At 40.2% G+C, this 24,928-nt stretch overlaps 1 protein-coding gene across 2 annotated transcripts in view; it reads left to right on the plus strand.

The window, feature by feature from the left end:
• Positions 1–24,928, plus strand: part of LOC108274787 (tenascin) — a 44,931-nt gene that overhangs the window by 6,387 nt on the left and 13,616 nt on the right. Inside the window, exons 3-7 of one of the 2 annotated variants that reach the window (XM_047160004.2) lie at positions 1,057–2,799; positions 3,853–3,968; positions 15,804–15,957; positions 16,670–16,948; positions 18,861–22,091. In XM_047160004.2, the coding sequence (XP_047015960.2) occupies positions 1,057–2,799; positions 3,853–3,968; positions 15,804–15,957; positions 16,670–16,948; positions 18,861–22,091 (5,523 nt within the window). The remainder of the gene's footprint in view (positions 1–1,056; positions 2,800–3,852; positions 3,969–15,803; positions 15,958–16,669; positions 16,949–18,860; positions 22,092–24,928) is intronic. The other variant, XM_053685784.1, reaches the window with a different exon arrangement.

Genomic DNA, 24,928 nt, shown 5'->3' on the forward strand with positions numbered 1-24,928 from the left:
TTTCTGTGCCACTGATCTTACACAGGGTAGCGGGGAGCCTGGAGCCTCCCCCGGGAACTCGGGCCACACCCTGGACAGGGTGGCAGCCCATTGCAGAGCACATTCGCACACACACACACACACACACACACACACACACACACACACACACATATACTCATTCACGCACTATGGGCAATTTGGAAATGCCAATCAGTCTACAATGTATGCCTTTGGACTGGGGAGGAAACCAGAGTACCCAGAGGAAACCCGCGACACAGGGAGAACATGCACAGGGCGGAGCTGGGAATCAATTTCTCTTTGCCATGAGAATGTCAGAAAACTTAAAGTTTTGGCTTCAGCGATCATTTTCTATCAGCTTGCAATGCCATTGAGTAAGTTCCTGATGTCCAGTGACGTCAACTCAAACCGTCCCCCTTCCTGTTGTAGTTTCCATGGCAACAAGATGGTTTGTTTTTGTTTCTGTTTTAGTCCTGTCTCCACCTCCTGTTCAGTCATTTGCTTTAGTCCGTTACTTGATTGTGTCCAGATTGGGTTTAAGATAAGTCTGGTTTTCAGGGTCTAATATTGATTTACACTTCTTTTATGTTGACTGCCCATTCTCTGACCCTTGCGATGGGCTTTAATGATAATCAACAGACTGCCCTGATTAAATCTTATGCTGAGATTATGTACTTGTGTCCTTCCTTACTTCAACACATTACAACTTTCCTAATTCTGGCCAATAAAGTAATAAAACATCCCTTAAGATAGCCACAGGGATGCCATGAAACTGAGAGAGTAACTCCATAATGTGTTCTTTTAGGTTATAGGTAATAAGGTTTTCTGATGAATTTTAGACTGTCTCTAGTAACATTAACACATGAACACAAGGCAAGTGGACTTATGAGCAGCTACCAAACAGATGTGCTGAGGTATTTAATTGCACAAGAAAAGGCAGATAAAATATATTGAGAAACCCCTTAGAGAAAACTTTATCACAGAGTTATGTGGACAGATGTTTTGCCTCATAATACTGATAGACTGGCAATGTGTGGTGTTGTTGGGTTTTTTTAGGAGCGGGCTGCACCACTGTCCGTCCACCAACAGATGAGTGTTTGAATGACTGCAATGACCAGGGCCGCTGCGAGGACGGAAAGTGTGTGTGTTACCCTGGATTTAGTGGACCTGACTGCAGTGTGCCCGACTGCCCCGGAGACTGCAGCAACAAGGGGAAGTGTGTAAATGGCAAGTGTGTTTGTGATCCCGGTTTCACCGGACCAAACTGCTCTGTTAGAACATGTCCCAAAAATTGCAGCAGCCATGGCAGGTGTGTGAACGGAAGATGTGTGTGCGATGCAGGATTCACTGGTCCAGACTGCTCAACTGCACAGTGTCCTGGAAATTGCAACAACAAAGGAAGATGTGTGAATGGGAAGTGTGTGTGCAATACCGGATTCACAGGTTCAGACTGTTCTGAAAGGTCCTGCCCCGGAAACTGCAACAATAAAGGCAGGTGTGTGAACGGGAAGTGTGTATGCAATACAGGATTCACAGGTCCGGATTGCTCTGAGCAGTCCTGCCCCGGAAATTGCAAAAACAAAGGCAGGTGTGTGGACGGGAAGTGTGTGTGTGATGAAGGATTCACAGGTCTGGACTGTTCTGAAAGGTCCTGCCCTGGAAATTGCAACAACAAAGGCAGGTGTGTGAACGGGAAGTGTGTGTGCAACACTGGATTCACAGGTCCAGATTGTTCTGAGAGGTCCTGCCCCAGAAATTGCAACAACAAAGGAAGATGTGTGAACGGGAAGTGTGTGTGTGATGAAGGATTCACAGGTCCAGACTGTTCTGAAAGGTCCTGCCCCAGAAATTGCAACAACAAAGGAAGATGTGTGAACGGGAAGTGTGTGTGTGATGAAGGATTCACAGGTCCAGACTGTTCTGAAAGGTCCTGCCCCAGAAATTGCAACAACAAAGGAAGATGTGTGAACGGGAAGTGTGTGTGTGATGAAGGATTCACAGGTCCAGACTGTTCTGAAAGGTCCTGCCCCAGAAACTGCAACAACAAAGGCAGATGTGTGAACGGGAAGTGTGTGTGTGATACCGGATTCACAGGTCTGGACTGTTCTGAAAGATCCTGCCCCGGAAATTGCAACAACAAAGGAAGATGTGTGAACGGGAAGTGTGTGTGTGATACCGGATTCACAGGTCCAGACTGTTCTGAAAGGTCCTGCCCTGGAAACTGCAACAACAAAGGCAGGTGTGTGGATGGAAAGTGTGTGTGTGATACCGGATTCACAGGTCAGGATTGTTCTGAGAGATCCTGCCCTGGAAACTGCAACAACAAAGGCAGGTGTGTGGATGGAAAGTGTGTTTGCAACACTGGATTCACAGGTCCAGATTGTTCTGAGAGATCCTGCCCTGGAAATTGCAACAACAAAGGCAGGTGTGTAGATGGGAAGTGTGTGTGTGATGAAGGATTCACAGGTCCGGACTGTTCTGAGCGGTCCTGCCCCGGAAATTGCAACAACAAAGGCAGGTGTGTGGATGGAAATTGTGTGTGCAATACAGGATTCACGGGTCCGGATTGTTCTGAACGTTCCTGCCCTGGAAACTGCAACAACAAAGGCAGATGTGTAAATGGACAATGTGTGTGTGAAGTTGGTTTCACCGGACAAGACTGCTCCACCAAGACCTGCCCAAATAACTGCAGCAACAGAGGAAGATGTGTGAATGGCAAGTGTGTGTGTAATCCCGGTTTTGCTATGCCAGACTGCAGTGAGTGTAAGGACGGACTTACAGGACCTGACTGCGCAACAGGTAAGTTGATTCATCCACCACATTTACATTGAACCAGTTATATTCTGTTGAATCAGATGTTTTGTAAATATGTAATATACTGTAGGCGACATTGAAATTGATAAATAGACAGTGCTTTGTAGAGAACTAGGAGAATTGGGGAACTAGAACTATTAACTGGAACTATTAACTACTGTTAACAAACTATGAAACCTGGTAAAAATCAGAAAATAGATCAATAAAAAACATAAATCTGCTTGGTACACAACACAGACTCTGAGGCTGGGACTGACACTGTAGGTGCAAAGGTTTACTATTAGGATTGATTCAGAGGGCACAGACTGATACCGCGGAAGGATTAGGGCCTGAACCCAGTGTAGGAGGTGTGACCTGGATGCAAAGAAGGTGTGAGTTCTTAAGAACTTGACCGGGAAACAACAGAACCAGCTTGACCTTGGAGCAGAAGTAGTGTCTGAGTCTGAATCAGGGTAAGGAGCAGGGCCTGTCTCTGAGGCTGGAAAGGGAGCAGAGTGAGTGCTGAGCATGACATTGTGGAAGAACAGATCCTGATGTTGCAGAAGAAGCAGAATCTGTGCTTGATGCAAGGGAAAGAGTATAAACTGGACTGTATGCATCAAGCTGTAAGTTTGATAATAGGGAAAGAGTGGAACTTGAGCTTGATGTATGGGATGGAGTGGAGTCTGAACTTTATGTGTGGCAGAAAGAGAAGAATTTGAACTTTACACATGGTTGGTCCGGCAGAAAAGACAGAGGCCAAGGCCAGAAGGGTTTCCCCAGTGTTACGTTGGGGTTAACAACACTAAAGTGTGATGTGGTGCAGATGGGCCTGCAGGATTTTAAAGACCAAAAATGTTCCAGCATAGCAAAAGTGTCCGATTTCAGTGTCATCTGAAGTTTGTACCAGCTGTGTACCATAAAGAAAATGTATTCAAAATATACAACAGAGTTCTTACTATGAGCTACAAAAACATCTCCACAAAAATGGTGCTATGATAGCTACAGATTCACTCCTTTCATGTACTGATCTACTCTTCTATCTCGCTTTCTTACCAGCCCTCATTGCTGTGTCTCACCTCAGTACCAGAAACATCACTGAATCTTCAGTTACACTCTTCTGGACTCCACCTGTAGTGCAGTACAACACGTACCGTATCACCTTCATCAGTGAGGTAATTAAATGTCTGTACTGATATAAACTACTGTCCCAAACTCACTTATATCTCACAGACGCCCTTTCCATCCACCTGTTTTTATAATCTCATGGTGTCTAGGGGGTGTGAAAGTTATGGACAAAAGAGGTGTGATCTAGGATGATGGAAACACTGAATGTATTCCAATCTTTTCAGTCTCTTTTTTAATTATGGCATTTTGTTGCCCCTCTTAATAATGTTCATCAGATCAGTATATATATATGCAAATGCACATTTAAAGAATATTTAAATGTTAAAGATATTTAACATAATATTAGGGGTATAATATTTAACGTAATATTATACCCCTATTATTTAACATAATAGGGGTATAATATTTAACATAATAATAGGGGCATAATATTTAAATGTTAAAGATATTTAAAGAATTCACCTACAGTCTCCTTCACCGCAGGTGTGTACAACCAAATGCCTCCTACTCTTACTGTCTTACTCAGTCTTCCCAGATTGACTCGTATATTTCTGGTTTACCACAAACCACTTCCTGTCCTTTCGTTCAGGAAACCACTGATGTGAACCACATGCAGCGCACGACACCTGTTTGTGTGATTTGCGTGTGTTAACTTCCCATTTCATAACAACATGATAGTATCAAGTGTACTTAATGCAATAAGTAATCTAGCCACTGCATTTTTGTTTAATAAGTTATAAAAACGTCCTCAGTTGATCGGTATTATTCAGGAATCCATCATTTGGGCAGTGAGACAGATCCAGAGTTACCAGTGCATTTCAGAAGGTGTACATAAAGACTTGAATATAGCCCAAAAATCTGGAAAAGGTATAAGAGATGCTTAAAGGGAGACGCATGGAAAAGGTCATGAGGTCACCATTGTGGGCACACATTTCTGCAATACACCTTTTTTATCATCACCTAGTACAGAAATGATCCACTCAGTAATCCCCTTTCCCCTGTTCTGATGTTTGCAATATTCTTCTGTATTTTGACTATTTACCTGAAATTCAGGCAGTACGGCAGGATAAACATGTAGAATGAATGACTACTCTCTCACAACGTAATGATGTAGCTAGGCTACTTACTCGAAAAGCATTCTGTCCACTGTACTGTAGATACACTTTCTACACTTACACTTTCCCTTTACAGAAATCGATTAGATTTAACTGATTACTTCCTTTAAAACAAGATCTTGGCATACGCAAGCTAATTTTAAACTAATGAAAAAATACCTCCACCACCTACAGACGGTCTTGCTTTATCCACCCACAAACTTGTTCTAAAACTAGCTTAATTCGTTGTAAATAACCGCTCTTATCTAATCAGAACACAGATTAGATTTTATTAGCTACAGTGGTGCTTGAAATTTGAATTTCAATATTTCTATATTTTCTATATTTCTGCATAAATATGATCTAAAACATTATCAGATTTTCATCATCAGACTTTTTTTAGACGTCCTAAAAGTAGATAAAGAGAACCCAATTAAACAAATGGGACAAATAAGATTATACTTGGCCAATTATTTATTGAGGAAAATGATCCAGTATTACAGATCTGTGAGGGGTATAAGTATGTGATCCAATAGGATTAGCAGTTAATCTGAAGGAGAAATTAGAGTCAGGAATGCACTCTGTGGCTTAGAGGCCCTCTCTCTCTGTAATTTGCAAATGCAAAGAACCATGCAACCGTCCACGGCTGGCAAAGGTTGTTTGGTTGTTTTCAATCAGTGGGATGACAGTCAGGTTTGAGTGAGCGTTCTGTTTCATTTAAAGAACAGGGATCTATCAGCGTCTGATCTTCTCAACACATGTTTGTGAAAGTGTATCATGGCACGAACAAAGGAGATTTCTGAGGACCTCAGAAAAAGAGTTGTTGAAGCTCATCAGGCTGGAAAAGGTTATAGAACCATCTCTAAAGAGTTTGGACTCCACCCATCCACAGTCACACAGATTGTGTACAAATGGAGGAAATTTAAGACCGTTGTTCCCCTCTCCAGGAGTGGAGACAAACAAAGATCTCTCCAAGAGCAAGACGTGGAATAGTCCACGAGGTCACAGAGTAACTTCTAACCAACTAAAGATCTCTCTCACATTGGCTAATGTTAATGTTCATGACTCCACCATCAGGAGAACACTGAACAACAATGTTGTCTGCAGTTTGCTAAAGATCACGTGGACGAGCCAGAAGTGTAATGGAAAAATGTTTTGTGGATGGAGGAGACCAAAATAGAACTTTTTGGTTTAAATAAGAAGCGTTATGTTTGGAGAAAGGAAAACACTGCATTCCAGCATAAGAACCTTCTCCCATCGGTGAAACATGGTGGTGGTAGTGTCAGGGTTTGGACCTGTTTTGCCTAATCAGGTCCAGGACGACTCGGCATCACTGATGGAACAATGAGTTCTGAATTATATCAGTGAAATTTAAAGGAAAATGTCAGGACATCTGTCTGTGAACTGAATCTGAAGAGAAAGTGGGTCATGCAGCAAGACAATGAGCCTAAGAACACGAGTCGTTCTACCAGAGAATGCTTAAAGAAGAATATAGGTAATGTTTTGGAACGGCCGAGTTAAAGTCCTGACCTTAATTCAGTAGAAATGTTGTGGAAGAACCTGAAGCGAGCAGTTCATGTGAGGAAACACACCAACACCCCAGAGTTGAAGCTGTTCTGTACTGAGGAACGGGATAAAACTCCTCCGAGCCGATGTGCAGATGATCAACACTTACCCCAGACGTTTATCTGCAGTTATCACTGCACAAGGGGAACACACCACATACTGAAACAAAGGTGCACATACTTTTACCCCTCACAGATCTGTAATACTGGATCAATTTCCTCAGTAAATAAATGAAGAAGTGTAATATTTTTGTCTCATTTGTTAATTGGGTTCTCTTTATCTACCTTTAGGACTCGTGTGCAAATCCAATGGTGTTTTAGGTCACATTTACGCAGAAATATAGAAAATTCTAAACACCACTGTACTGTAAGTGTGAAGAGTATCTTAATAGGATCTATTCAACATATATTATTCAATCTCATTAGCAAGAACAGTAAAGAAAAGAAGAGCTTTACACACTTGGTTTCCTTTATACTCTACAAACTAGCACAAAATATCTTCAGTTTTCATTCTAAACATCATCATCTGCCATGTGTAAAGAAATTAGCAGCACTGTGAAACAAAGTCTTCTGGGTAAGCTCCTGAAGTCTGCAGTGATGTCACCTTGTTCTCCTTTCTAACATACTTGAGTGGAGCTAGTAAGGAATTGGAACAGTCCTTAAGGAATTTAACCAAGGGAAAGTCAACAGAGTTAAAATTGTTGAAAAAAAAAAACAATACTGGAACCTAGCTCTTTGTAAACAAACACTTGGGACTTCCTCTCTTGTTCCTGTGCTTTGTTGTCGTGTGAATGCGTGTGAATGCAGATTGGGGTGTGAATTTTGTGACCTCTTCCTCCGTAACTTTCCACTTCACGCCCCATTCTCTTTTTTCGGAGCATATAAAATGCTGCTGCACAGATGGCGTCCCAGCAGGGGGGAGACTCAGGGTCACGGCACCATTTTTACAACACCCTTCTGAGTTGGCACGAAACATAATGAAAGAAAGCATTCCCGTCGTTCTCGCGTGGAGATTTATGAGCGGAACCGTCTCAAACTGAAACATGGGATTATTCTTTTTCCTGCTCGTTCAAAACACAGATCGAGAACAGCTGGATTACAGGTTTTTATGTTACAGCAACAACAACAACAACAGTTAAAAATGTATATATTTATATAGCATCGTTCTCACAATGAAGGAGATTAAGACATAGAAACAAATTCTTTAAATGAAATTAATACCTACTGACAAAATACTAATAATAATACCTTTAATAATAAAACGAATAAGAAGAAGATGGCGAAGAAAGAGAAGAAGACTTTGTTTAGATAATAAAAATGATGCCATGTGACTGGAGCCAGTCTCTCAGCTCGTTCCAGTATGTCACCAGTCGGTTGTTAATGTTTAGTATTCTGAATGCAGAACCGAACAAACCTTGACCACACTGAATTCACTGCCAAAAACACTACTTTTCCAAATGATGCTTTTAACATACAGTGTCTTGCATAAGTATTCACCCCCTTAAACATTTCTACATTTTGTAGCGCTACATCCTGGAACTGAAATGGATTTAACTGGGATTATATGTTGCTAAATCTTTTAGCTTGCTAATGAATAATAACATTTTGTGAGTTTATGGTCCTGAGTCTATTGCTCTATTTTGCAGCCCAGTGGAATAACAGAGCTCTTTTCTTTTTAAATCTTTCAATTTAATTATGGTCCATTTTAATTTACAACGCAGATATTAAATTTATTTGGCAGAACCTTTATCGGGCCAGTCCTGGCTGTAAGTTATCGGGTCGGTCCTGGCTGTAAGTTATCGGGCCAGTCCTGGCTGTAAGTTATCGGGCCAGTCCTGGCTGTAAATTATCGGGTCGGTCCTGGCTGTAAGTTATCGGGTCGGTCCTGGCTGTAAGTTATCGGGTCGGTCCTGGCTGTAAGTTATCGGGCCGGTCCTGGCTGGACATGTTACCCCTTTCAGGATGACATGTTGGGCTGGAGAAAGCAACACGGTTTACTGGGACAATGAGGGAACATCCCACAGATAAAAGAAAACAATTCTCTCTGTCACGTCTCCAGCTGTTTCTCGTCTCAAACAACAAACAATAGATTAATAAAGAATATTGCACATAAAAACAGCACTATAGCACACCTGGGACAATAACCCGCCCTTCTTCCACTAATGGCTCATATGCTATAAGCTGGACTGATATGACGCGTGATCCACCATTTTAGCGAGATTCAAGATCGAATCTTTTTTCCCCTGTTACATACAGGTTATTCATCTGTACCTTTTCCATTATTTTAATGTAATATAATAATTGTAATGTTTTGGTTTATAGCTCTTGATATTTAGTAGAACGAGTTTCAAGCTGTCCTCAGTCTTATCAGTTAAACATCATCTCACATGATCAGCTGATCTCCTGCTTCGTGTAGGTGACAGTGTTGGATTATCGATGTACAGCACGTCCCCAACTGTGTTGTTCATCTAATACCACAGCAATTTGCCAAAGATTACAAGTATTATTTATTAAAGAATGACATGCCACACTTTTATCCTTTTATAGATACAGTTAATGTTATGGAACCTCCAAGTACCAGGTGGGTTACAGTACCATTCTCGCTTACGTTACAGCAGCTATATCCTGCAGTGAGCTCCTTCCCTCACCAGCCTCTATTTTTTTCTCTCTCTTGAAGTTAATAAGAAAAAATCGCAGCTTGTCGTGTTACCGAGAAACCGCAAAGAAACATAAACTCCTCCGTGCTGAAGTTGTGGGAAAACTTAACATTACAGCTTCACCTCTGACTGTTACACAGCGCTGACACTGGAGACTCGTTCCGTACATGTTAAATAAGAAAAGTTCAACAAGTCCCATGTATTTTTACTGTAGAAATGATAACGTATTACAACAAGCACATTTAATATAAACCTGTGATTATTACCTTCTGACCAATCACAATGCAGAATTCAGCAGCGCCGTGGTATACAACTAATCGGAAGTGGAAAAAGAGTTCAATCAAAAATATTAAATCAAATCATACATTTAAAAATACAGAAACACAGCATGGAGAGGAAAATGTGATAGTCTAGGGTAGAGTTCTAGGCTGGACTGAAGGGGGGAAACGCACACTTTTATTTGCCCGTAAAGGAAGAATGCAGCAGTGGAAAAAAAAGTCATCTCCTTTTTCATATCGGAGCGAGCAGGAGAATTGATTTAGTGCTTCCAGACCGGCGATGCCAGTCTGTGTGAGTGAAGTGTGTAATCACAGCAGCGTTTATTCCAACCATGAGCCGATCCGTATTTGGTTTAGAGCCAATACAGCTTAGCCTTTCGATTTTTATTTACCCGCGCAGGACACTATAACTCACAGGGATGGACGGCGCTCCCAGAGCCTCCATTCGGGGTGACGTCTGGTGATGAAGGGGAATAAATTCAGAATTTATTAGCATGCTGAGCATGGGTCACGTCGCATTAACTTAACACTGATGGAGAGCGCTTAGGACTTGCTCCAATGTGATTATCAAGATGATATCCTCAGATAAATCCAGTCCAGAACCCAAGAGTCCTTCTCCATGTCAGTCATGCATCAGGAGTACCGCAGTAATGCTGAACACGGCGACCTCCCAGAACATCTGTCTGGCACAGATTACACTGCCATACACACAAACTGTTATGGAACTGTAGATTTGTTGTACAAGAAAAAAGCGAAGAGAGGAAATGAGAAGCAGACGGATGCCAGAGTGAAAAGGCCCTTAACAGCCGTTGTCAGGAAAGTGGTGTGGACACAATTAGCCTTTTCCATTAACATGGAGCCAGTGCTGGTGCTGGAACCAGTGATGGTCTGATTCCCTAACAAGTCTTTTTAAGAAGCCAAATGTTTTACAAGCTGAGCGCTTACATAATCAGCTGTAGGAATGACCACACAGGATTTACACTGGGAAAATAACGAGCTGGTTTTGTTAGCATTAGCAACAAATATATGCAAATATATGCTTTGTTAGAATGCAATGCTTTCTAGGTAACTGGTATTACAAAGCCTGCACGTCAACAATGAGTAGAACCACTACTAAAGGCAACCGAGATGGTCTTTAAGATAAATGTCTCCTAGTGCTAGGAAAACTTTTATTGAGAAAACACATCAAGTAAATAAATCCTTAATGTAAAAGTAAATACTCAATTTAAAAAAAAAAAAAAAAACTTTTTAAACTCGAAGAGAGTTCTTCAGTTCTCTGGAGTAGAAGATTAAAGAGTCCACGTAGAAAGAGTTTTCTTTTCAGAAAGTGTTTCTCTCAAAAAAAACAACCCTTTTTGGAAGCTAAGAACTCGTAGTAATTGTCATGGTTGTGCCGAACTTGGCGCTGAACTACATCACCCATCAGCCCTTGCATGTCACATGACCCTGTCACTATCTCACCAAGCACTCACACCTGTTTTGTGTTACCCATATTCAGCACCCTATTTAAGTTCTAGCTTTGCTGTGTTTGTCGAGCATTTGTTGTTGTCGTGTGTACCATGGCCTCATGCTTAGCGTGCGTGGCTTTTTCCTTGTATCTGTTGTTTATGGTTTTTTTGTTGTTTACATTGTTTTGGTGGTTTGCTTTGCACTTTATACAAAAAAATATCTGCACTGGCATCCACCTTTGGATGTGTTCTCAATCCTCACCCCATGTAATGTGTAAATCAGACAGGCAGGAAGAGTAATGCGATTCCACGTGGTGAAGCTTGTATCTCCATGATGCCATGATGTATCTAGAGCACAAAACACGTCTGTACCATTTTCTCCCAGACTCCTCTCTGAATCCAGCCAGTTCTACAGGCTCTGAGTATGGAGACGTGTGCAGTGTGGACACTAAGGCACCGCACGACCCAGGGAAGGGGTCCATAATCAGAGTACAAGTGACTTGGGGAAGGCATTAACAAATAGACATTGGTCTTTAATCACAGTCCGAATGTTACATCAGTATTTATGTGAAGAAAGTTCCTGGACTAGAGAGTCGGGTTACAAAGCAGCTTAATTGGATTTTCTGAGTTTCACATTCAGATTATTATAATCACCTGCATGTTGTTCACACCTCCAAGGTTGCCCGATTTTTCTTCAGTAGAAGCGTCGGAGACAGGATTTTCAAACGCATCTACACTACCACCTTTAAACCCAAATGTCAGGGATAGAAAATGAGGACAGAAGAAGGAAATAGAGTTTTTCTGTGCTTTCACATGTCATACAATGTAGAGTAAAGCAAGAGACCGTTTAAAAAGGAAAAATAAAAAGATTAATAGTCCTAGTTGATCACTAATTTAATTAAAGCAAATGGCTTCCACACTCGTTAATCCGCAGCACATAGAATAGCACTTGATCCAGCACATTCTGTTATTTTACATTTTATTCTATTATTGTGCTCCAAATGTTCAAATCAGTGTCTTTTGCAGGAACAACCCTGTTCCTGGAGCTCTACCTTCCTGAAGACTTTAGCTCCAACCATAATCGTGCCCAACTGACCATCCAATCATTGCCTTAAGCGCATGTTCTTTGCATGATATCGGCTCGAGCGAGGAGCAGGATTAAGTCCAGCGCCACCGTCTGACAGTTTGATATAACCACGCTATGCCATGTAGTAAATGTACTGTATGTTTCATCTGTAAACACACTTAAACCCACTATGGAATGTCATTCGAGGCCAAGAGTTTGGTTGGAGGTTTCATCTCTAACCAAAATCTAACACACCTGTTTGAACTGATCAAGAACTTTTTAAGTCCAAGATCAAAATCATGTGTAATTGACACACACCTTTGTTTTAGATAAACTCCGCCTCTGCGTGTGTAACTCTCATGTAGCTTCTTAACAGCGCTTAAGATTGTAGTTACATCTGAGGTCTGACTAGTGATGTGTGTAAGTTCCATATTAAACCCTCACTGAGGGATTAACTCAACTCTGAATGTGACCCAAGTGCATCATGGGCCTTTTAATAAAAGAGCCCTATGAATTGCAAACTTTGATGAAGAATGTGTCACTGTACTGACATTTAATTGCTGGGACAATGAATTATTGTGCCTAGATGGTTATGAGTTCAAATTCCAGGACTGTCCGAGCGCCACTGTTGGGCCGTTGAGCAGGTCGGATTGTAATGTTGTTTGTTGTAGAATACTTAGAAGTATAAAAGCGAATGGTACATGAAAAAAAAAAAATTTAAAAAGCATTTACATCTGTATCTATGCAAAGATTCTGTAATTAAAAGATTGTTGGTGAGGATTATCAGGACTTCAGTGCAGCTGAGGAATACATTTAGGGGGAAGAAAGAGAGCATTTACTGCACTGTAGAGAAGTTTGGGAATCGCATAGGCAAGAAATTCACAACAAGAGTCACATTCAGCAAGAGACGACAGAGTCACCAAAATCAGAGAGCACATTTTTCCCTCCACCCAAAACGTGACATGGGTGGGTGTGAGAAAGAGTTTACAGCAAACAAGGCACGCGGGTGAAGAGAGAGAGAGAGAGAGAGAGAGAGAGAGAGAGAGAGAGATGTGTAAGTGTTAGTGCAAAGAGTAACAGATACAGATGTAGGACGCTTGTTGCTAAGGGAGGCGTAAACATCATCAGAAACATCAGCCTGGCCAGAGAAATGACATCATAGGCCAACAGCTGGGACGTGCGGATGGAAGAGAGGAAGACGGAGGGACAGACTCAAAGAAAGTAGAAAGAGATCAATTGAAAGATTCTCCTTTTATATTTGCTGATGAAGTGAGGAAGCGCGTGGTCCAGGGTTCTGTTCCTGGATTTTCTGGAGATGGAGTGCCTCAAGGTGAACAGCTGGGTCCGCTTCCATTTATTTCAAAACCAGAACCAGCACTCGAGAACGATGCCAGATCAGAGAACAAATTTATAGCATTTTAAAGTGCTGGCGTGCAAGCTTTCCCATGCCTGAGTGTAATAAATACAGACTGATATCTTTCTCGCTAGGCTGAAAGAAATGTTTTTGAGATCAGTACAGCGAGGTTGTGTTGCAATGATAGATGAAAACTTAATATCACATCATCCTTTGCGATTCCAGTAATTCAGTGCTCCTAATAGAATTGCTGTTGTGTGTCTCCTGGAGTCACAAAATCCTCTTGGACAGCTAATTAGGGAAACACTTGACATCCAAAACCACATCCCTTTCCATCTTTTAGTCCCAAAGAGGTTCCATGTGTTGTGCATAGTTGCTAGATGTGATAGCGTGAACCCCATACGTGGGGTATGGTCCAGAAATGATGTTTGTGATGCAAAACAAACATCCCAGGAAGTCCGAATATCACAGGATTGAATCCAGACGCCACCTCGTGGCCAGATTATCTTATTACATTGGGTTACATGCTGCATATCACCATATTAATGCAAAAATTTTAATGCATCACATTAAATATTTTTATATTAAAATAGGTATATTTATATAGCTTTATTTGTATGCATACGTACATTTTTGGCAGTGTATTTATTTCCCTTGGGGTGTGATTTGCCTTTAAAAACATCTCAATTGAAATGATGTTACTGTTTTGAGATTTTAACAAATCTGAAACATGAATCTCTAATTCCCGGGGAAAAGTAGACACTTATACAATAAAAAAAACTTTTTATATTTGAGACAAACAGCTCGTTTTCTTCAGTGATACAAACACTCAATGAGCGTAACATATGTAGGTAGTTAAGCTACGCTACTGTTAGCTTGTGGCCAAAATGATCTTAATAGTAATTTGACTATTTTGGTAAAACATAAAAAGTTTACATGCACTTGCCTTTTTACAGTTCATATCTACAGAAACACGAATACTGGAAGAGACCCCAGTGCATAAAGCGTGTTATATCAAATCACATGTAGGACTATAAATATCCAAATCTTTAAAGGTAGATAATATATTAAGTAGTAAATAATAGAATATATAAATTATTACCTTTGATGTTTATTATTATTATTAAAATTGTTGGCTGATTTCATTATTGTCATGCCACCCTTGTTGCACTGGTATCACATTTACAAATATATACCTAAAGTTAAGTTAAAAGAGATTTTAAACAACAGCCTCCGTATTTGTTTCAGATAAATCACTTCAAACATTCATAGACAGATATTTTTACCTGTCGCAGTTAATATACCTTCAAATATAATCATCAAAATACATCAAAGGTCTTGTAAATTAAATGTATTTATTTATTTATTGCATTAATGTGCGAATCTCATGCTTGAAACATCCTTTTCCATGAGTTTGATTCACTCGACCCTGTTACCTGAACACATTCACCCCTATGGCCTCACGTTCAACAGGAAGTTGCATCATCCACATTTCCTAAAGATTATGTAAAGAAAAAAAAATTCTCTAATTTTATTTCTTTATCTTCTATATTTATGATATTGTGATACTGACTGAGGACTTCAATAAAGTACAACTCTAATACACAAAGATTGAAAGTTAATTATAAATTCAAACATAAATACATTTTAAGCAAACAAATAGAAAGTCCTTAATGTCTTTATGCTTTTAATAATAAATAAATAAATCCAGCTCTGTTACTCATTAAACAGTCAACTGCAGCAAGCGAACTTTGTAAAAGTGAGATGATATGAAGTTAACAAATTTAACTTAACAAATTAAATTGTTAAATGCATTTTTTTTTTATTTAGTGTTCAAAAATTGTTTTGAAATTTTTAAAAAGTTTTATATTTAAGAGTTCTGAAGGTGCTAAATGGCAGCACTATTATGTTATCAAGTTATTTAGCGGATCTTCAAGGCATTAATTTCCAACTTGGAGTCCTTTTAGATTGGAAACGCTTTTGTAGTCTGCCTAGAACCTTTAAAGGGTTACCGTAAAGAAGGAGTCTTACCCACAAAGCGCTGGTGTGACTGCAGGTTTTCATTACAGCCAGACTTCAGACTGGACGCAGACTTGCTTGCTAGTTGATTGGAAACTATGATGAACTGATTAAACAAGTGAAATCAGGATAAGATTCCTGCTCTAGAGGAATTTACTGAGTGTATGTATTAACTAGGCAAGTGTGTGGAACTCTAAATTATTGCTCTAGAACCTGCTTGGTACACACTTAGAAAAAAGGTTCTTTAATGGTATAATTAAGGATTCTTTTCTATCTCAAAAAGGTCCTACATGGAACCCTTTAACAACAGGGAAACACTTTTTAGTGGAAGGCTAGACCCTAAAAGGGTTCCTCAGACAGACTCTACCAAAATGTTACATTTTGTAATCTATGCCCTGCAGAAAGAAAGCGATCAGAAGATCACATCCACGGTGAACGGCGGATTCAGCACCTACACTCAGGTGGGCCTGGCTCCGGGACAGCGGTACACCGTGACCATCACTGGGGAGAAAGATGGCAAGATGGGCGCCAAAACCACGACGACATTCCAGACTTGTGAGTCTGAACGGTTCATTCTTTTCGTATATAAATAACATTAAAGATACATTTGTAATTTTCACTGCAGGTTCTTGTCACTGTAGCACAAAGATCATTTATGATGAGTTCTATATACTACATAATATTATACCGCAATGCACAACATGTTGAACGCTGAAGTGGATGGGTTTCAACAGCAGAAGACTACATCCCATTCCACTCCTGTCAGCCAAGAACAAGAATCTGAGGCTTCAGTGGGTGCAGGCACACCCCAAACCACAGGGTTTAATATTAGAAAGATGTCACCTGTTAATGTAAAATTCCAGGAGATTATAACCAACAATCATGTGGCCGAAACATCACTGAGATCACATTATTCTCCATTCTGATGTGTGATGTGAACATTAAGTGACGCTCTTCGTCTGTAGCTGTGTGTCTGTATGCATTGCGCTGCTGCCACAGGATTGGCTGATTGGATAATTGCATGAATTTGCAGGTGTTCATTAGTGGCAGGTGAGGTGGTATATCTTTAAAGCTAGATAAATTAGCCTAAAAATTGGGACTGTCCAATAGGAGTGCACTTCTTCTTGTATTAGTGAACTCCGACAGGTTATCTAAATGATATTCCAGAATAAGAACACATTCTACAACCACACTACTCAATAATTAGTACCTCATGCTCCCCTTCCTATTTCAGCAACGCTTCAACAGACGTTCATGTCTTTTTCAGTGATCTCTGGCCCCAAAAATCTTCAAGTCGTCAAGACAAGCACAACATCTGTCATCGTCCAATGGGAGGAAGCACAGGGAGACATTGACAGATACACCCTCTCCATTTCCCCAAATCAGACAGATGGATCTGGCAAGGGGAGCCAAGAGATGAGGTTACCACCTGGGAGAGACTCTGCCCAAATCGATGGCCTGGAGCCTGGTCGTTTGTATGACATTTCTCTAGTTGCAGAAAGAGGTGGCACTCTGAGCCTGCCGGCGACCGTGCAAGCAACCCCTGGTGAGTATCGAATAGAAGTGAATCAAAGCACATTTCTAATTTGACACATTAGAGTTTATTATAGGTTTGTGCTATACAATGGTGGTTTCATCCCTTTTTCTCCCAAATAGCTTCCCGGTCAACAATCATGGAATTTCAAGCTAATCCTAAACACTTCTTTTAATTCCACAGCCTGCAAGTCTTTAGGAGAAATATCATAAAGATATAAATGTTACTAATCCTGTGCTAATCATCTTAAATATTGTTATTATTTAGCAAAAATACCCATATCAAAAATAAGTCATTGTATATTAAAATACTGTGAAGTTTGCTAAAGAAATACTTTTTAAAAAGACTTAATAATATAATAAGGAAATGGATGCGTAAGGAAAACTCATCATTTAGATCAAAAATTTTCAAGAAGCAAAATTTCTCCGTTAGCTTTTTAACTTCATCCAAAAATTAAGCCTCCCACAGGAGAAGATGTAAGGAACCTGCCAGTTGGACAGCCTCACACACACACACACAACCTTTGGCTTAACTAGATGACAGAGAAATCCTGCTTCTCAGAAATCCCCTCCAGGGAAGGCAAGGTCATTCATAATGCCTGAAATTCTCATTAGTAAAAAAAAAAAAAAAAAAAATCTGCTAGAAATACAGCGAGTCAAGTGGTTCTGCAAAACTGAAGTAACTCCATCAGGAGCAGGTCAGAATAGAATGATAATATTTTCCTCCTTTCTGTTGTGGTAATGATGACTCATTTTATTTCCATCTCACCAGATGGTCTGCCCTTAATCTTTTTTTCCCTCCTTTTTTTTTCTATTTTTTTGTGTTTTGAACCTGGTCTGATCTCTCTTTCTAATTTTTCACAGGAAGGCATCGGTGAGTGTGAATGCAGCCATTGATAAAAATGATATGGATCAATAATGGTCAAGGGTCTGTGTACCTTCCGTTCATTTGTTTGGGGGGGTTTGTTTCGGATTGAAAAGAAGAAAACTTAGACTTAGACTAAAATAAGTACTCCATGTTTTTCATCAAATATCCATCCATCCATCCATTTTCTGTACTGTTTATACTACACGGGGTCGTGGGGTGCCTGGAGCCTATCCTAGGGGACTCTGGGCACACCCTGGATGAGGTGCCAACCCATCGCAGAGCACAATCACACACGCATTCACACACTACAGACAATTTGGAAATACCAATCAATCTACAACGCATGCCTTTGGGCTGGGGGAGGAAACCAGCGTAGAAATACGACAGCCAGAAAGACCTGATTTGAGTCATTTTTTTAGCATATATTTTGTTTTCATTTGGAAACAAAAAACAAGTGAACGCAACATACACAGCCCCTAAATATAATGTATAACTGGTTTAACTATTGATACATTAACCTCACAACTCATACAGCAGGCCTTCCATAACTCTAGCTAATTAATTAAAGGCTGTTTAATTTGATTTCACTTGCAAACTTCAGTCACACTTTTAGGGACTGCAACAAAGACTGCAATACAGTACAATACAGTACAGAAAATCAGATGATCATGGAGCCTGTGACCATGTGTACTGTGAACAGGTGTAAATGCTGGACTGGCAGATCCTGCTTCCAGAACCTCTAGAGGATCAGGTGGAAAACTGTCTCATCTGAGACTTAAGAACCCCACTAAGGGTTCTTCCTCACAGTACCAGTCGATCATAGATTCATCAAGGAGACAAGACTCAGAGTCTTCAAGAAATTTTGTGGAGCCAACAGTTACAACTGAGAGAAACCTAACAGCCTATGGTATAAACGGTACAAAATATGTTCGAAGAGTCTTGGTAGGACATAGGAAGATACACTTAAGTAAGGTGTCAGATGGAAAAGCATTGACAACAAACACGACACTCATGTTTGGTCATTTCAGTAGGAATGACATCTTAACAAATATCTCAGACAGGCTGGAGGTTTTTCGTGATGAGGTCAGGCCGAAGTTACAGGATGGAAGATTTGAAGAAAACCCAATTAAGGAGGATTTAGAAAAGGAGACACAGGAGGAAAATGAAGTAGTACATCAGCAGGAGGAGGGCGTTATTGAAACAGCAACATTTTTAGACCACCCCAAAAGGATGAGCATAGAAGAAGTGGAAGCTGGGACAACCCCATCACCCTCTCTTCCTTTGGCCAGGACTCGGGTCCAACCTTCTCTGGTGCCATCTGAAACAAAGGACCAAGCTAAAAACATGAGACAGACACTGTCACGGGACAGGCACCATACTAAAACCGCTCTCCAGTTTCCTCCACCATCCAAACAAAGATATTCAGGTAGACCAAAATTATCTGGTTCATCAACATCCTCAATAAATAGGAGACAGCCTACTACATCCATTTCCTCTGTGAGCTCTTCTCAAGTGCCAGAATACAAAAACCCAGTTGGACATGTATCCTCTGTTCAATCCTCTCACCCACTTGCAGTGGAAAAAGAAACTTTAAAGAGGAAGACAATAGCCTCCCAAGAATCCCAACCTGATGATCAAGGATTTCTGACTGAATCTGTCCATGGACTCAATAGGGATTCTTTAGTAACCAACTTACCAGAAAGCACCACAGAGACAGAGAGTACCAATGGAGACAAGTTTCCAAAACACAAAGAGACAATAAATAAGACTGTTCCACTATACCATCGCATGTCACATAGGGGTACATTCCCTCGCAGACCTAATATTGGTCCATTCCAAAACCGGACCAGCACCCCTCAGCACCCCTACAGGAGTCCGGTACGGAGACCCATCCCGTCCAGAGTCAGCAGCACTGCTAGGAACAAAGTGGAACCTGGAATCATTAGCAGCAGGCAAAGTGTCCTAAATCCCAACCATAAACCAATATTTACATGGCAGGGGAAAAATGGAACATTCAGCAGATTTCCACCAAAGCATCTTAGTCAAATAAAACCAAGCATTAAAAATGACAACAGTTCCAAAGCTGGTGTCGCTGTAGACAAAAACGCAAGCAAAGAATCAAATATTATATTCCCAGCAGATATCGATGCAGATGCTAAATTTAATCTGTCCTTGTCAACAGTTAAGGCTCCATCCAAAAGCATTGATAGAATACAACCTGTTAGTGGGGGTTCAGGAAACCCCACTGATCACATCTTGCCCAGAGTCACAAAAAGAGACAACAGCACTACTAGACAAACCATTCCCCATCACCAAAGGGTATCTGGAGTCATCAGTGGCAGGCAAAATGCTTCAAATCTGAACATTAGGCCACTATTAATACTGAAAAGAAAAAATAACACAGTCATCAGACTTCCATCAGAACTTCATACTCAAGTAAACGTAAACTCAACCACCATTCATAGTCCACGGAAAGAGAGTAAGTATGAAACAAGGCACAAAGACTCCAAAGATGCAAGCAAAGAATCTCAAATTGGCTTGCCAACAGACACTGACACAAACCTATTTTCTAACAGCACTATGTCAACAGAGGAAGCTCCAGTGGGAACTAATGAGACATTACAAGCCATTAGTGGAGGTTCAGAAAATGCTATTGATCATACAAACAAAGAACACAACCTGCAGAGAGTCACAACCAGAAAACACAATTTGTCCAGAGATCATGAAATACCACAGATTGCAACCAGAGACCATGACCTGCGCAGGGTCACAAACAGAGACAGCAACGCTACTATACAAATGCTTATCAATCAAAAAGTTGAAGAAAAATCTGAAATCACAGGCCACAGGGGAAATGTCCCAAATCAGAACGTTAGATCAAAATTTATAGTAAGAAGAAAAGATGGCACATATGTCAGACTTCACCCAAAACTTCAGACCCAAATAAAACCAAACTCTACAAGTATTCACAGTGGGTTAAAAGATACAGACACCAAAGTTGTTAAAGGCACCAAAGAATCAGTTACTCTCTCAACAGATAAACATACAGCTGAAAGTAATAAACTTCAAAATGTCGCTGGAGGTTCAGAAGTTGGCAATGATAACACTCTGCCCAAAGTCACAAACAGACACCAGGACTTGTCCAGAATCACAAACAGAGACCACCACCAGCCCAGGGTCACAAACAGAGACCAGGACCTGCCCAGGGTCACAAACGGAGACCACCACCAGCCCAGGGTCACAAACAGAGACCAGGACCTGCCCAGGGTCACAAACAGAGACCACCACCAGCCCAGGGTCACAAACAGAGACCAGCACCTGCCCAGGGTCACAAACAGAGATAACAGCACTACTATGAAACAAGATATCAAGGAATCCAAAGAATCTACAGAATTTACTGTTCCAGCTGTTGGTGTAGGTTCAGAAGATGGAACAGATAACATCTCACTCAGAATCACAAACAGGAACAAAAGCACTACTTTGCAAATGGAACCTGAATTCAACAATCACAGTCAAAATGGTCAAACTCCCAATTTTACAATGAGAAGGAAAAATGGAACAGTCTTCAGACACACACTAAAATCTGAAACAAAACCAAACCTTCATGTTTACCCAAAACAGAGTAAAGAAAGCAGCACTACTAGACATACCATTCCTCATAACACCTTAAATCGCAACCCTAGACCAAACTTTACACAACAAAGGAAAAACGGAACAATCATCCGACTTCCACCAAAAGTTTTCCCTCATCTGAGCCCAAACTCTCCCACAGTTCGTGATGGCACAACAGGAAGTAAAAAATCCACAGACGATCGTAAACCTGGTTGGTCTACAGAAGTTCCTCTTTCAACAGATAAGGCCACAAGACAAACAAATACCACATTTACAACTTCTGAGGTTTCAGAAGACAGCATCAATCACGTTGGAGTCCAGAATGTCACATCAAAGGGATTCATCATAATTTGGGTGGCACCAGAAGGAAGGTTCAAAAGCTTTGTGATCAGGATAATAGAGGACAATGATGAAGAGGTAAATGAGGGTGATGGCAGCAACCATAAAGAAGGGAAAGAGAGAAAAGAAGAAAGTGAAATAACCGCTAATGTTATTGAGGTTGTGGGGAGGAACAGCAGCATCGATGGGGATAGAAAGATATTCACCAAGTTGCTTCCAGGTTCTGCTCGCTCGTACCCTGTCACAGATCTCACGGCTCAAACTGGCTACTCTGTGACCCTTTATGGAACAGGCCCTGGATTACGTTCCAATGTTCACACCTTCATCATCACAACAGGTACTCAGAATCTAAAGGTACAAACCATTGCCAAATAATTCATAGTCAAATAGCACCGTTCATAGATAAGATGCAACATATTTCCAGGAACTTCTTGGTCATTCAGTTTTTCAGCAGTGCTTTCATTGTCCCCTTGATCAGCAAGGGCTTTTAATCAAAGCTGCGATACATGTCTTTCCAGAAGCTTTGATTAAAGTTTACATCATGAGATTTTAATACAGTTCATACACGTAACCTTTCTGTTTTATGTTAACCCTGTGGTTCTGTTGTGGTGTTGTTTTATGTTGTTCAGGCTACACAGCAAAAACCTCACGTTTGAATTAAATCTTACAGTTTTAAACAGACACATACATTCTTAAATAAACTTTTACACTGTTGGCTTGTTAATTCAACACTGGGGCTGAGTTTTGCTGTGTGTGTATTCGGTGGTGAAAGTTTTGAGAAACAGGTATGTTTAAAGAACAGAAATGAGGCAGGGAAAAAAATCCTAGGAATGATTTTACAAAATGAATTAATTGCAATTTCATGGGTAGACAATTTACTAGCCCGGGCACCCATGACCTCAACAACCAGGAATATTAATCCCATCTGAGCTTTTAAAACAGAATTCAGTACAAGCACATACATAGCTGACTCCTGGGGATTTGAACCATTCAGCTACTGCTTCCTTGTGTACTTCCATTGCAACACATAATAATACACACCAAATAATAAGACGGTGTATTTGACCTGTTTTTTAAAACTTTATACACCAGAGTGTCAAATCAATCTAGTCACATTCGCGTGTCATGCGCAGATGTGTCATGAATATCAAATGGACCAAAATGTTTATGGGTTTTCTTATATTATAATCCTGTGTCCATTTAGAGAGCAATTCTGGGTTTTAACTGCTAATGCAATTCATCCTTCTTTTGATGTTCTTCTCAAAAGGAAGTAAAATCCGCTCCCAGTACAGCTGTTAAAGAACCATTTAACCAAACCAGATACCTGGAGCTTGTTCAACACTCGCTCTCTGGTGAGTGTAGGATTTGGTGCTATGATGATATTCATGATGCAGTCTACGAAAAGCGAATTATGACCAGTTAAAAATAAATAACCACCATTCTCATGATCATTTATTGCTTATTTGATCTTCTTTCACCCAGGGTAAACTTACAGTCAGCCATCCTCACTGACTACGCTCACCATTCACCCAAAACACAGGTTAAGACCATGACTGGCCCAAAAATCTTAAATCTTCAAAATATCAGGGTACGGATCTAAAAGATATAGCTGCTAAAGACAGTCTGGATGGCATGATGTGTTTGACGAGGCTAGATCTGCGTTCCAACACTGAATTAATTCAACCTTGTCGACTCCCCCTTTGCTATGTCACCTTCTTCAGGGCTGAAACCTTATTGGTTTGAGTGAAGTTTGTTAAATGACTCCCTGCAGGTCATGACTCAGAGTCAACATCACTGTAGCCTTCAGGAGCAGAAATGACTAAAGCCGGTTTTACAGTGTGTGAGTTCAGCTCTCTTTTAAGATTATCACTCATCGAGAGCCCAATAAAACCTAGGCTGAGTTCTATAACGCCATCATCGATATCGTATCTGTAGCTGAGTTTGTGAGTTTGCCGTTCTCCTATGGTGGATTTTAGGTGAACTCCCAAAAGTTTCTCACACTGCCAGAACGTTGCCGTCGGCCATCTTTGGTCGCAGAGGCACCAAATAAGTAAGATATTTAATAAATGTACTAATAATTTTAAATAGTTTATGAAATATTTAATAAATGTAATGTCATATTTAATAAATAATAAATTAATCTCTTTTATAATTGCGCAGTTATTTAAAATTAATCATTTTTTTCCTGTTCAGATTGGATTTTATTTATATAATTAGTTGTTTGTTTGTTTGTTTTAATTGATAAACCCCAGGAATAAAATTTATTAATGTAAAGGTTTCTCCAGCAAGACATTCTGGGTAAGCAGTGTTTTTGAAGTCTACAGTGAAATTGACTTGATGCCTTGATGATCTAAATCTCTTTTAAAAAATTCACCTCAGCTGCTGCAGCAATGAAATGGCCCTAACGGCTTTAAGGGGAAGTGAACAAGGACACGTTAATAACAGTATTGGGATGCTCCCGTATTTTCCCACTTTTATCCTTTCCCATCTTTCCCATCATTATAATTAGGAACAATTTGATCAGGAACAACTTCCTGACTGTCAAAAAATAAAACCCTTCTTTTCCTCTTCTCCAAGTGACGTATAAAACTCCCACTCAGGCAGCTTCCTCCTCAGATTCTTCACTTCCTCCTTGTCTTCTTCCTCCTCCAGGATCACACGTCCAGCATCATCGTCATCTTCATCTTCATCACTGTAATGTCCTGTTTGTGCTGTGTCCAGGATCAGTGTGTGTGTGTATGATTAACCCTGGTCTTTATGTGGGTGTCAGCAGTGTATATATGCTGTGATGTATATACTGTATATATGTTTAGTTTGTACATATATACACTAGTACATAAACTCTATGTACACTTATTATAATGCATTATAGCACATTAGAACCTTCAGCACTTATGTAAATAAAAATCAAACGGACACGAGAGATCTGTTTCTGTCCACTTTTCCATATAACTCTTTTTTTGTTTGTTTTTTTTCTCAGTTCCTTCTTAATTTTCCCTTTTTATAATTTGTCTTTACATTCTATCTTTCTTTCTTGGTAAATTATCTGTCCTTTATTATTTGTTTATCTTCTTTATTTCTGCATTTCTTTCTTAATTTTAACTGTCTTTACTTGCTGACTGCTTTTCTTCTTTCTAAATACTCTGTTTATTTCATTCTTTCTTTTTTGAATGT

This window comes from Ictalurus punctatus, chromosome 14, assembly GCF_001660625.3.
Source record: "Ictalurus punctatus breed USDA103 chromosome 14, Coco_2.0, whole genome shotgun sequence".
In the NCBI taxonomy this organism is placed as follows: domain Eukaryota; kingdom Metazoa; phylum Chordata; class Actinopteri; order Siluriformes; family Ictaluridae; genus Ictalurus; species Ictalurus punctatus.